Source organism: Lemur catta, chromosome 8 (assembly GCF_020740605.2).
Source record: "Lemur catta isolate mLemCat1 chromosome 8, mLemCat1.pri, whole genome shotgun sequence".
NCBI lineage: Eukaryota > Metazoa > Chordata > Mammalia > Primates > Lemuridae > Lemur > Lemur catta.
The window spans coordinates 48,329,606-48,343,427 of NC_059135.1; the positions used below are offsets into that span (position 1 = coordinate 48,329,606).

At 36.3% G+C, this 13,822-nt stretch overlaps 1 protein-coding gene across 3 annotated transcripts in view; it reads left to right on the forward strand.

Annotated features, from left to right (window-relative positions):
• Positions 1-13,822, forward strand: part of SESTD1 (SEC14 and spectrin domain containing 1) — a 93,174-nt gene that overhangs the window by 76,143 nt on the left and 3,209 nt on the right. For all 3 annotated transcript variants that reach the window (XM_045559084.1, XM_045559083.1, XM_045559085.1), the window contains 6 exons: positions 4,645-4,839; positions 5,375-5,489; positions 6,912-7,071; positions 10,285-10,366; positions 11,083-11,205; positions 11,973-12,164. In XM_045559084.1, coding sequence (XP_045415040.1) covers positions 4,645-4,839; positions 5,375-5,489; positions 6,912-7,071; positions 10,285-10,366; positions 11,083-11,205; positions 11,973-12,164 — 867 coding nt within the window. The remainder of the gene's footprint in view (positions 1-4,644; positions 4,840-5,374; positions 5,490-6,911; positions 7,072-10,284; positions 10,367-11,082; positions 11,206-11,972; positions 12,165-13,822) is intronic.

Consider the following 13,822-nt stretch of genomic DNA (forward strand, 5'->3'; position numbering starts at 1 on the left):
CTTTGTAAGTAAAAGTCAATGGTTTAAAGCATTTATTGAAATTTTTCAGGTCTTATGAAATTATAATGACAAATTTCTAGTATTGACAGCTAATTAAGGGTTGAGTTTGGGATGACTTTTAACATACCATTTTGCATTAAAGCACAATGTCAAGTATTAAATTTTAGGTTCTGCATAAAAGCATAATGCAGATATAAAGCTAAAAACCACAACTTTGTTAGGATATTGAATACTAATATATAGAAAAATGAAAATTCTAATACATAGTTTTTTGTCAAGGATTAGAAGTTCATTTTGTTTTTGAATACAGCATAACAGGAAAAAATATTAAGGAACATGGAAATAATGATAGGAGCTGACAAGTAATTTAAAAATATTTTAGTTTAATAATAAATCCAATTTTATCTTTTTGTAGGAGGGAAGTGTGTGGTAGGAGAAGTGTGTGATAGGAATGTGCAGGAGCATAAATACCCGAGGCCATTTCAGAGCGTTGTCAGTGTCCCGCTGTCCCTCAGTGCTGACTTCTGGTCTCAAGAGACCACATGCTGGTGTATTTGCCTAATAGTGAGCAGCAGGACAGATCTACATGACAGATGAAGACCTTTTTCTCCCTATTATATATACTAAATATAATCAAGTGAGTTGATTGCCTAAGTGAGTTGGCAGTGTTTCCTCCAAAGTAGGGATTCCTATTTCATGGTATGAGATACAGTATAAATACCCATGGTTTCACCACCAATTTACGTGTGATTACAGTGTCAGTCCTGACTGCTTCTGTCCTAAAGGTGAACCTTCAAGCTCATTTGTTACTTACATCTTAATCCAAATCCCAAATCTTGGTGTTGATTTTTTATTTTCCTATAAAATAATCATTTTCTACATAGTTAAATATATGTAAGAGATAGACCAGAGAATGGCCATAAGTGAATTGAATGCAGCCTGTTCACGTAAGGTTCTATATACATTTTATGTTCCTTTATTTTCTAGGAAGAAACATTTTGATGAATTTTAAATGTGTACATATATATAAGCCAGATTTTTTCCCCCCCACATCCCAGAGAGGCTAATTATTTCTTTATGACAACCTCAATCAGTAATATCAGTGTCTCCAATTTCAGGTGTTAATTTCTTGAGACATACTACTCCTTAGGTTGTATTTACATCCCTGGTCAGGTTGCTAGAAGCTTTATTTTACAAATTCAAACCAGGAAAAAAATCAGCTCCACAATGGTGGTTCTTAAACCTTGGTGGCATGAGAGTCATCAGAGTGCCTGTTAAAGTGCATAGTCCAGGGCCCCACCCTCAGAGACTCTGATTTGTAGGCCAGAGGTGAAGCTTAGGCCTTTTTAATAAGTACCCCAGGTGGTCTGATGTGGGTAATTCTCACTGAGAAATATTATCCTAGGACTCTAATCCTTTAGTTTACTACTTTTCCTGGAATCATTGCTATTACTTCTTCAAAAAACTGGGCCTATTTATTTAGAGCACTAACAATTTGTAAGTACTGTAAATAAGGCAGTGAAATCCTTTTCTATTTCAGAACATGACAATGATAATTTTTTTCAGGTGATATTTTCTACCTTAAAAGTCTCCATTAGTCATTATAATAACTATATAGTTTTAAAAGTATTTTTTATATGTTACCTAATTAAATATATGCAAAAACCAATAAAGTAGGTAAGACGAATATTGTCACCACCCTTGGACAGAGCAGGATTTCTCAGCCTCAGCACTGTTGGCACCTTGGGCCAGGTAGTCTTTGTTGTAGGGGCTGTTCTGCACGTTTAGCAGCATCACTGGCCTCTGCTTACCAGATGCAGTGGCGTTTCTCCCAGTTATGATGACCAGAAATGTCTCCGAATTGCCAAATGTTTCCTGGAGGGCAAAATCACCCCGTTGCCTACTTAATGTAATGTCAATGAATCCACAATGCCTAGTATGTTTTATGCATTCATTCAACACATGGGAATTGAGCAAAGACTTTATGTCACGTGTTCCTCTAGGCTCTTACAATATAGTACTGTCTTAACACACGGAACTGTCATTCAAGTCAGAGAAACAGGGAGTGGGTAGTAATATAGGTTTGGCTTTCAGGAACAGCCTCTCTGAGGACATGACATTTAATCAGAAACCTTGAAATGATGTGAAGGAATATTCCAAGCAGAGGACAACTCAGATAGAGGACACAGCAGTAGAAACACCCCAAGACAGGAACGGGATTGAGGAGGGAGAATGTGGGTGTTGCTAGAGTACAGGGAGCAGGGTAGAGCCACAGAAGATAAAGAGGAAAGGGAGTCAGGGGCCAAGACAGGTGATGTCTTTTTAGCCGATAAACAGGAGCTTGAAGTTTATTTTAGATGTTATGTGAAGTCATTGGAGGCGTGTTTGAACAGAGAATTGATTTATGTTTTAAGGAGATCATGGCCATCGTGTGAATAATAGGGGAGGGGACAGGCAGTGACAGTGGAAGGCAGGAGGCTGATAGAATAGAGGCAGTGGATGTAATGAAAACTGATAGATGCTCACGAGGCTCAGCCAGCGAGACTTGCTCATAGAAGAGTCAGGCTTTTGGCCTTAGCAACTGTGAAGATGGGGAAGACTGGGAGAAGCGGATTGAGAGCAGATTAAACTTTATTAACAGATATCTAATAGATAACCAAGTGAAGATGGCTAGTAGGCAGCTGGGTATTAGTGTCTGAGTTTCAGGAGAGGGGTCAAGGTTGAGGATATTAACTTAGGAATTATTATCCTATGGCTGTTATTTAAAGGCATAGGACTAGATAAAGTCATCTAAACCCGCCTAGTATTGATTTAGAAGAAAAGACAGCCTCTGAAAAGTTAAGCCTGGGTCAACCTATATGTAAAAGGCAAGAAGAGGAAAGCTAAAAGGAGCTATTGTGTACCAGAAAACAAGAAAAAGGGCATTTCAAGGAGGAGCAAGTGCTCACTTCTGCCAAATGCAGCTGAGAGGTCCAATGAGATGTAGCCTAAGAATTGACCATTGGATCTGACAAGGTGGAATTTTTTGGTGAACTTGAAATAGTTGGTTTCACAGTGTAGGAAGAACAAAATCCTGATTAAAGTGGATTAAAAAAAGAATAGGAAATAAGAATGAGTACAGAGAACTCCTTTAAGAGAGGTAATGTTTTTTTTTAATTGAGGTTTAATTTCAACATAGTGAAATACACAAATCTTAAGAGTGTATTTTGTTGTTTAATATATTATATCTTTTTATGTGCTGGTAGAAATAATCCAATTGAGAAAGAATTGATGGGAGAGAGAGAAGATAATTGTAAGGGCAAAGCTTTGTGTAGGCAACAGAAGACAGGCTATAATGCACAAGTGGAGAGGCTGGCCTTAAAAGTAGGGACAGGCCACCCACTATCACATATGAAGACAGAGCATGGGATAGAGAAGAAGGGAAGGTCATACATTTGTTGGTGGGAAGATGATGAGAGAGTTCTCTTCTGATTGCTTCCCAGTGAATTAAGAAGTAAGATCTTTGGCTAAGAGCGAAAAGGGAGTTAGAGATTTAAGGAATGAAAACAACATAAATAATCACAAGAATGGGAAGGTGAATTGACTAGAGAAATAAAAGGATTGCCAAAGACCCATTTGAGTTTATTTAGTCAAAACTTTAAAAAGAGACCCATCCACACAGTTGTTTTTATCTAGCCATGTTCAGCTCTCTGGTATAGGCACAATTAGGCAGAGAAACCAGCTTCGAGGTTTTGACAGGTGAGTCTGATGGAAGGAAGGCGAGCAGGGCTTGGGCACGGGTTGTATGCTGGGAGGTGCTTACAGCCTTTGCCCAAGGGTGGAAGTGAAGACATGAGGCTCCCACGTGCTGGACAGTAGAGGGCACTGTGGTCAGTGGATTGGTGGACTCCATGGGGTGGCAGGTGTGAGCATACTCACAGAGGTGAGTCGAAGAGTCAGTACCTGGTGGTCAGAGCATGGGATGCATGAAATTGATATTTTGGGAGCTGTATAGTAGTAACTGATGAGAAGTTTTTATGGCCCGTGGTGTAGGTAGCTGAGGTAGAGTGAGGACAGGGTGGTTAGAAGGGAAGGAGGGAGTCAAGGAACTGAAAGCTCAGGGTGTTGGTGGTTGCCTATATGGAGGAGAGGATAACAAGGCTGGTGCTGAGAGGAAGACCTTTGCTAAACCCTTCTGTGAATGAAAGGATGCAACAGGGAAAGCTGTAAGAACATATGCACCTCAAAGGAGATGTTGTATTTAAGAGAAGAGGGAGAGGAAATGGTTTGGAAGTAATAATGAGTAGCAAACCCACCTTCAGCTTGCAGTATGTCAGGTGTGAAACAAAAACAGTAACCAGCTGAGAGGGAGGCAGGTCTGTTTTCTCTGAGGGTGGACAAGTTTCACTTAGAACAAGAAAGAAAAGGGAACATTTGGAGGCCAGGATAAGGATATAGCAGATTTTGCTGTTGGCAGGCTGTGAGGTCCAGGGATCGCAGTGGAAGAATTTGGGGGTTGGAGATTTTTCATCCTCAATTTAAATAACTCTTCCCTAGAAAAAAAATTTGTGTATGTTACTTAATTTATTTGGAGAAATTATAAAATGTAATGTCCTCCAGGAAATAATTTGATCCTTAATTTACTTTGCAACATCTTGATTACAGGAATGGTTTGCAGTATATGTGGAGCTTAATCAGCAAATTGCAGCGCTCTTGAATGCTGGGGATGAGGAAGATCTTGTGGAACTCAAGTCGCTGCAGCAACAGCTTAGTGATGTTTGTTATCGACAGGCCAGCCAGCTGGAATTTAGGCAAAATCTCTTACAAGCAGCTCTTGAATTTCATGGTGTTGCCCAGGATGTAAGTGTCTATTCTGATTGCATTTCTTTTCTTCAAATTATCTGAATACTTATCTACACGTAATTTTTGCAGGTTTGCATGCCTCCTAATTATTTTTCTGGAACAATAAAACAATTTGCTGGTGGGGGTAATGAGATAAAATCTTTGATTTTTTTTAAAAACAAATTTTATTTTTAAGTCATTCTGCATGCAATTAAACCTTTTATCATCTAACTAGAGTGTTCCAAACTAGTAAATATATTTCGTTTGGACTGTTTCTCAGTGTTTACACTTTATGACATAGATGGAAATGGAAGCATCAGTAATTTTTTGTATTCCGCTGACCTGAATGTACTTCTTTGTCTTCCTGATGCATGCCTCTGTGTGTTCTGTCTTCCAGATAGCACGTATCCTAATTATTCGTCCTTGTCTTTTAACTGCATAGTCTTTTCAAGTGTAATTGTGATAACCTCATTAGATATAAACCTCATTAATCATTAAACACTTTAGATGCTGATTACATCAGGGTTATCTCTTTGGTGTCCCTCTGCTTTAGTTGTCTCAGCAGTTGGATGGCTTATTAGGGATGTTGTGCGTAGATGTAGCACCAGCTGATGGAGCATCGATTCAGCAAACTTTAAAACTGCTTGAAGAGAAGCTGAAAAGTGTTGGTAAGCAGATTTTAAAAATGCTGAAACATAAGGGTTTTTTTTTTTTTTGTAAAATATCATTACCACGTTACACAAGTCAACTTACACTGAACTAATTATAATTATTTGTAGGAAACACAGGAAAAAATAGTATAAAAAGGGATTTATTCCCTTGAGAGAGTATAATTTATGCTGAAAATTTTATTTCTCATTGTTAGTTAGTCACTCCTCCCTTCACTGGGCTTGTTTACCCAGCTATCTCTACAGGTGCTATGTCTTGCATATACTATGAACAGTTACTTGTAGTGCATGCATAAACTGTAATTAGCTGTCAAGTGTTCTGTGGTGAACCCTGTATGCCCAAAATTGTGTTTTATGCAATGATTTTTGTTGTTGCTATATCCTAACCTTGTGAAAAAATAGTTGGTTTGATTCTGTGCATTTGTTTCTCCAAACTAGGAACATTACCAAGTTAACATACTCTCCAAGGAGAGAAGGGTCTAATTATATTAAGCTAGTTCTGTCATTCAGCATGAAGGCCTTTAAAATTTTTCTACAGTAGGAAATACAGTGAACTTCCCTGGGTCAGGATATAAAAATGGGAAGAAGTGGGGGTCATATTAAGAGGGACAGGAGGGGAAAAGGAAAAAATGGAGGGGAGGAAGCAGGAACTTAAGGCGGAGGATTCATGGAAAGTGGTGACACATGATTAAACCAAATTAATTAACTACCGAAAACAACTTGAGGGAATTGGTTTGAAAAATTGTGTTTCTATTGACACTTGACTTGCTTACAGCCTTTGTTATTTTAACAGATGATATGCATAATGCATATTTAGTATTTAATATGCCAAATGAAATTTATTTTAGAATGTCATAAGTTTTTTTGAGCCACACTTTTCCTTGAAAAAGAAAAAAGAATTCCTATAAACATATCTAATTTGGAGTATTGCAAACATATCCTAAATGTTGCTTCCCCTGGTGTATAAGCTGGATTGTACCTTTACTCACATTGTTCAGCATCCTTGTGTATTGATAAGGCATTATTCATTTTGAAATCCTATAAATCTTATGCATTTTTTAAGAAAAATATTAATATTTGCCTTATTCTCCTAAGAGTTGGACTACATGAAAGCATAAGAGAAAAAAATAGGAAAATTTTATTCTTCAAAATAGAAAATCTCATATACTTTTTTCCTACTACAGAAATTCATGTTTTGAAAATTCCTCTTAGGGAGAATTTGGCATGAGAGGGCTCTAGTTCAAGTCACATTTAAAGAGGTTTTATTGCTTGAAATGTTTATAGGACTCCATCCCAAGATAGTTTAATGTACAAAGCTGTTATACTTGGAATCCAAGAACAGTATCCACTGAGAGTATTTATTTGAGGCAGGGAAAGCACCTTAGTTGTCTCAGAGATTAAATCTAGTAACTTTTGTTGTAGATGTGGGATTGCAAGGTTTGCGTGAAAAAGGTCAAGGTCTCCTGGATCAGATCTCCAATCAGGCATCCTGGGCTTATGGAAAGGATGTAACCATTGAAAATAAAGAAAATGTGGACCACATACAAGGAGTGATGGAAGATATGCAACTTAGGAAACAAAGGCAAAGTTTGACTGTTAATGTTAATTTTTACCAAGATAATATTAATTAAGATGAAAAGTTACATAATTTATATTTTATGTACAAACTAAAATTTCTTACCTATTAAATAGTAGGCATGTGCTAAGTTTTTGGTGAATGTGGTAATTATTGTATATGATTGTACTAACACATAATGACAATTTGTTTGATTAATGGGTACCTTTTCCCTTTTTCCTTGGTAGTAAAAATTTCAGTTATACTCAAGTACTCCATATTCCATACCCACACTGTAGCCTGTGACTCTGCTCTACTTTAAGAAACCTTTTTGGAGAATTTTGCTTTTCTATCTTCATTAATTTGAGGGTTGCTCTTCTATCTGTCATCCACTTTGATCTGTTTCTTCATCTAAACTTTTTATATAATGTCACACATCCATTGCTCTCATATTAGCTGTGGAAGGATTAGACAGTGGACTAACGATGATGTTTAGTTTCATTTGATGTAGAACTAGGAATTTAAAATATTCTTTGAAAACTCAGTTTGCCATAGCAACTGTGAGGTATTAGAAGGTAGAGAATTAAAGTTATCTATGCAGGTATATACAATCTAGCATGGGTATATGAAATTTTGCACACTTAGAAATTTTAAAATCATCAAAAAAACTTCAGAGAAACTCTCCCCTACATCACAAAGAAAATGATTATGAGGCAGAAATTCCTTCTGTATCCTGCCCTCATAACTTACTCATTTCATTATTCTCACCATAGAGGATGATAGAGCTCCCCTCATCACAGCTGATCCTTCCAGGTAGACTCTGATTCCAGTCACACTCTTGTCTCCTCACTCCCTCAACTCCAGTTCTCTACTCTGATTCCTGCCCCCCTTTTAAATGCTTAACTCTCCTATTTTTTTTTAATTCACACACATGCATGTACCTTCCTCTTCAACCCTTTGTATTCTAGTGTTAGAGCTCTCCTTCCTCACAGCTAAGTCATTAGAAGGTCTATCCGCCATTGTGTTCCGCCGAAGCAGTATGAACTGCTTCCCCACCACCTCCAATTCACTTCTGAACTCTCTTCAGTCTGACTTCTGCCCTCACCATTTCACTCCATTTGCTCTTACCAGTGTTGCCAATAACTTTGTAATTGCAGTGCGTAATAAATACTGGATCTTACTCAAAATCCAGGGAGTACTTTAGTCCTGACCTGCTTTACTTTGATTATTGGTAGACATGACTGACTTTTTCTTCTCCTTGAAACTCCCTAACAACCTTGTCTTCCTTGAAAACACCCTCATGATCCTTCTCCTGACACTCTGTTTCTTCTTGGTTTTCTTTACAGATTTCTTGGCCTCTAGCTAAGGTCACTGCTTCTAGACTTTGTTCTAAGGCCAATTTCTCTTCTTTATATGTTCTCCCTGGACAATCTTACCACATTAATGACTTTCTTTAGTAGGATCATGGCTTAGTGGTTATGGATCTTACCAAGACCTCTCCTGCACTCTAGACCCAGGATGCCAGTTGCCTACTGCGTGTTTCCTGCTGGCTGCCCCACCGTATACTCCTCAGACCTAGTATGTCCAGATTGGAATCATTTTCCCCCAAAACTTGCTGTTCTCTTTTAATTTCCTACCTAGGTTAATGTTACCATCAGCTACCAAACTTGGAATTTATCCTAAAATCCTTCTTCTTCCATATCCCTTACAGCCTAAGCCAATGCTTCAATTCTGCTGTCTCTGAATCTGAAACATTTCTTTGCTCAAGATCTTATCTCTTACTATCTCTGGCCTTGCTCCTCTCCAGCTGTTGTATATAAGAATAATCTTCCTAAAGCAAAGATTACATAAAATCTCCTTGAGAAAACTTCCTGTTTTCTCAGATGAAGTTCAATCTCCTTGGAATGATGTAGGAAACCTTTGTAATCCAATCCTCCATAATCTTATCTTCTATAACTTTCCCACAAAATCGCATAATTATTTTTATTTTCCTGAATGCATCATACTCTTTCATGCATCTACAACTAAGAATACTTCTTTCCTCATTTTCTGCTTAGTGGATTCCTACTTGTTCTTCAAGAATCAGGGATACTTATCTTAGGAAGCCTTTTTGGATTTCTAAGGCAAATTAGTCACTTGCTCCTCCCTACTCCCATAAAACCTTGTACATAGTTCCATAATAGCATTTATTACATTGTTTATTTAAAAGTCCATCTCCCAAATAAGAGCATCTTGATAGTAGAGACCATATCTTATTTTTTTCCCCAGCACATTATCCAATACCTGAAACATGATGTGTTGAATACAGTATATGTATGATACCACCTTCATCATTAAAGTGTCTTATCGTTTTTTTAGTTTCAGATTTTAAAAATAATTATCATCACTTCCTTCAATCCACCGTAGAATTACTTTAACCAAGTTGCATTTTTCCATTAAGTTATGGGTTTTATGGAGAGCATCTTTATTAAAAATATGCCTTGTGATAACTACTTCTGTGTTGTTATTAAGCTTTATTCAAGGACATTAACTGTAGTAGAGCCTAGTGCTTGTTGGGTAGCTTGTTATTTGTATTTGGGACTGCAGTGGGAGTCCCCTCTCCTACCTGCAGCATATGGCATTGCGTGGGAATGAAAGAAATGGACCAGAGCTGAGTTAGGTCAAGTCACCTTAAAAATTTAATCTGTATATTATCCAAGCAGAACGCAGTGCAATTAAAAAATTGTGTTTCTCTGTACTCAGAGATCACTGGAGGTTTTTTCCCCTTAAGAATATAGGTGGAGTTTTTTTTTTTAATTCAGAATTAAATATTATTGTATGTAATATAATATAATGAAGAGTATTAGTTTTTAAAAATTTCCTTGGAATATCATCCTCTAAATTAGTATTTGAGAAACTTTACGTTTGTCTCTTTGAAACTTGTTTAATGCTGATTGGCAATGGAGATTTCTTTGGGTTTTAGTGTACTATTGCGTTTATGCTTTGCTTCAATATTTTGCAGAATCCATGCTATCCTCAAGAGGGTTTGTCATTCAGTATCATTCAGGTATTTTGAGGTTTTGATGTAACATAGATATAGATATCCTTAAAATTCTTACAAATCAATACAAAATAGTTGCTATCTCTGTAGTATAGGACTAAGTATCTTAGTATACTATAAAATGTGTGCCAGATGATGATGTTATAATAGTAATCAACAAAACTGAAATGACAAATTAAATGTATGTTTGGATTTATTAGATGTGAAGATATGGTAGATGTGCGAAGGTTAAAGATGCTTCAGATGGTGCAGTTATTTAAATGTGAAGAAGATGCTGCCCAGGTAAGGACCAGTCAGCCACATTATGTAGTTATCTTTTCTTAGAAGATTGATTTCATTTAACTGTAAACAAAAGTACTCTTTGAGGACCATGTACTTTTCATGGTCCTAAAAAAGCAAATGCATTAAGTCAGATTCTAGTTTATCCTGTTGAAGAATAAATTTGGTATTCCCAGCTAGCTTACTGATCTCATTTGACTTAATCCTCTGAGTGAAACTCTCTCTGTTGAGCTACAAATTGGGATTATTTATTACTGTTAACTAGGCTGTCAGTTAAATCCCAGGATAAAGGCTGGTGTAGCACATTGCTTTTTAACCCGCAAGGGAATTTTTAATGCCAGATAAACAATTTGATATCTTTGTGTAGTTAGCGTCAGAGGATATCAGTTCAGCTTGATACTGAGGAAATTTGTGATTTTATATAGTAAAACAAATCTAATGAGATCCCAATAGATCTAAATTACAGAAATACATGATCTTCCATGATGTGATATCAATTTTAAAAAGTGCTTCTTTTTAGTATGTCTTACCTTTAAATTTAAATTTTAAGGAGTAATAGAGGTCATAATTAATTTAGCTAGGCATTGAATGAAATAAGCTATTAAGAACTTAAGTATTAATGGATTATTCACATGATAGCAATCTGTATAAATATGATGTTTTCATATAATAAGGGAAGAGTCGTGACTCCAGCTTTACTGTTACGTATTTTCATGTAGGCTGTGGAATGGCTAAGTGAACTTCTGGATGCTCTGCTTAAGACCCACATCAGATTGGGCGATGATGCTCAAGAAACGAAAGTTTTGCTGGAAAAGCATAGAAAATTTGTTGATGTTGCACAGGTGCAGAACTGGTTATCTTCCTTTTCTACAAGCTCAGTGTTTGAATAGCTTTCTGCATGATTATAGTGTAACTTTACCCTCCAAGTCCAAGAAGGTTAGTTTTGTTATTCCAGAAATATCACAGAATTAAGAAAATGTCAGCTGGTGCATCAAAACTAGCCTGCATAAACTTGAGAGGGTTTATGTTTCCCCAAATACAGGTTCTGTATGCTCCCTCTGCTTTATGTTATATATTATGGCATTTTTTTAGGCAATCCGGCTGTTCATTCACAGAAGTTAATGTGAAATATGTGTTAATATCCGTAAATTAGAAACCCCACTTTCTGCATCTTACTAGTGTTAGCATAATACAGAAAGTTTTTGTGGTGAAAAGTATCTTAATATATGTTACCTAGTAATTGAGTTCATATTGTAACACTTGTGGTTTCCCATACGGAATATAAAGTGCCTAATTTCACTCAGTTGTTTTGATTAATTAGTGAATAGACATTCTTTTTGGCCAGTGAAATTTAGCAGACTGAGATGGGAAAACAATATGACGGGGAAGCCTAACAAGAAAGAAACTTACTATAAACTAACTAAAAGTATTGCTTCCCCTTTATTATTTATGCATGCAGATAATCTGTAGTAGTAAGTGCCACTGGATTTCTTCAGTATTGATTTCTACTAGTGTCCCTTATTGCAGCCACAGTGTTCCTGCACACCTTCCCTATCTTCTCTTTAGAATTCTCTTATTATAATTTCATGTTTACTTTTTTCTTTTTTAGAGCACCTACGACTATGGTAGGCAGTTGCTACAGGCCACAGTTGTGTTGTGCCAATCTTTGCGCTGCACTTCTCGATCGTCTGGGGATACACTTCCTCGACTAAACAGAGTATGGAAACAATTTACAATAGCATCTGAAGAGAGAGTGCATAGGCTGGAAATGGCTATTGCATTTCACTCTAATGCTGAAAAGGTTTGCTTTTTTTTTTTTTTGAAATGTATTCTCAACAGTATTTATTATATATGTTTGAAATGTGTTAATTTTAATAATGTAATTATATGACTTTTCCAATATTTATATTAGTTCCATTGTTAAAGTTTGTTTAGATATAATATATTGTCTTAGAGAGTTCAAATTAAATTTGCTTAATCCATATCAGTGCTGGAGTATTGTCATTGAAGTCCAGCACCACCTGGTACTCCTCTCTTTACACTACTTCTCTACTGGCCAAACCTAATGTCCAGAATGTGCCCTCGATTCGTTAGAGTATCGTGACTTTAATCTTTTCATTATGCGAGGAAACGAACCTTTGCTTTGGCAACTACTACTAATTGTCACACATTTTAAAAAGATATTTTGTGATTTTATAATTTAGAGACATAAAAAAAAATGAGAATAAGGGTAAGACCCTTTCTTATGTGTTATCTTTAAAGATTCATTCTAAAACTTATTTTTTTTAACAAATTAAAGTCATTAATTCCAGAAACCAAAAGTAAAATATGCAGTGTTATTTAGGCAAATTTTTAATAGAACCTTTTTCTTACTCTCCACAGTAAAAATGTATTACACCCAAGCCTTACATTTCCATTCAGGAGAGGAGCTTATTCTGCAGTTAACTTTGTTTTGATCTCTTATAATAAAAGTTTATACGTAGGGGATGTTCAATATACTTCAAGATATGGCAAACCTAAGTTGTAAATGTGATAGCCTCGTCTGTAGAACAGAACGGATATTCCAAGGAGCCTCAGTAATTAAGCAAATTTCTGTCTGTGTTATGAAGTACATCTTTTGAGAAGTGTCCACAGTTAACTCTTTCTCAACTGGTCACTAAACTCTACAGGTCAGTGTTGGATTAAAATGGGCCTAATGATGATGGAGGAAAGTGTGTAAAATGGCATAACTTATCTCTTGATTTGTTTCAGTGCATTTTTCATTATAAATTATGCGATTAATGTAGAAAAGTACACTGACCATTAGTGTTCTGCTTGGTGAAATTACACAGGTGAAAGTGAACACCTGTGGAATCAGTGTGCTGTTCACACAACAAAACATTACCAGCACCCCAGAGACTTCCCCCACCCTCCCGTACTCACAACACTGCTCCTCCCCACCATCAAAGGGTGACCACTGGTCTGATTTCTAGCACCACCAGTAACTTTTCAGGATACTACTTCTAAAATGTATCTGCAAGGACATTTGAAATCTAGAACTCTTTAATAGGCTGTAATCTTCGGTTTTAAAATATAAAAATGTCCGTTTATGAGCAATGCTGAAATAAACATGATTGGATTAAAGTAAAGTGTAATGCAAAAATAAATACTTCTTTTTCTTTTCCTTCTCTCAAATTTTCCAATTCTTTCTTTAAATTTAAATGGCAATAGTTAAGGGAGGAAAAAAGAATAGTATCTCATCAAGAACGGTAGAGCTTCCTATATTTGAGTTATAATCGATCATTTTACATCAGTTAACTGAAGTCAGCAGATCAGTTGTTAAACACAGTGTGTATTTAAATCTTCACATCAGGTACATGTTTGTACTCTTAAGTATATGTTGTCTTTTTATTTATATTTTCTTTCATTTTTGATGTCAATAAGCTCCTTGAGACAGAGTCTATACTTCATTCACACTTC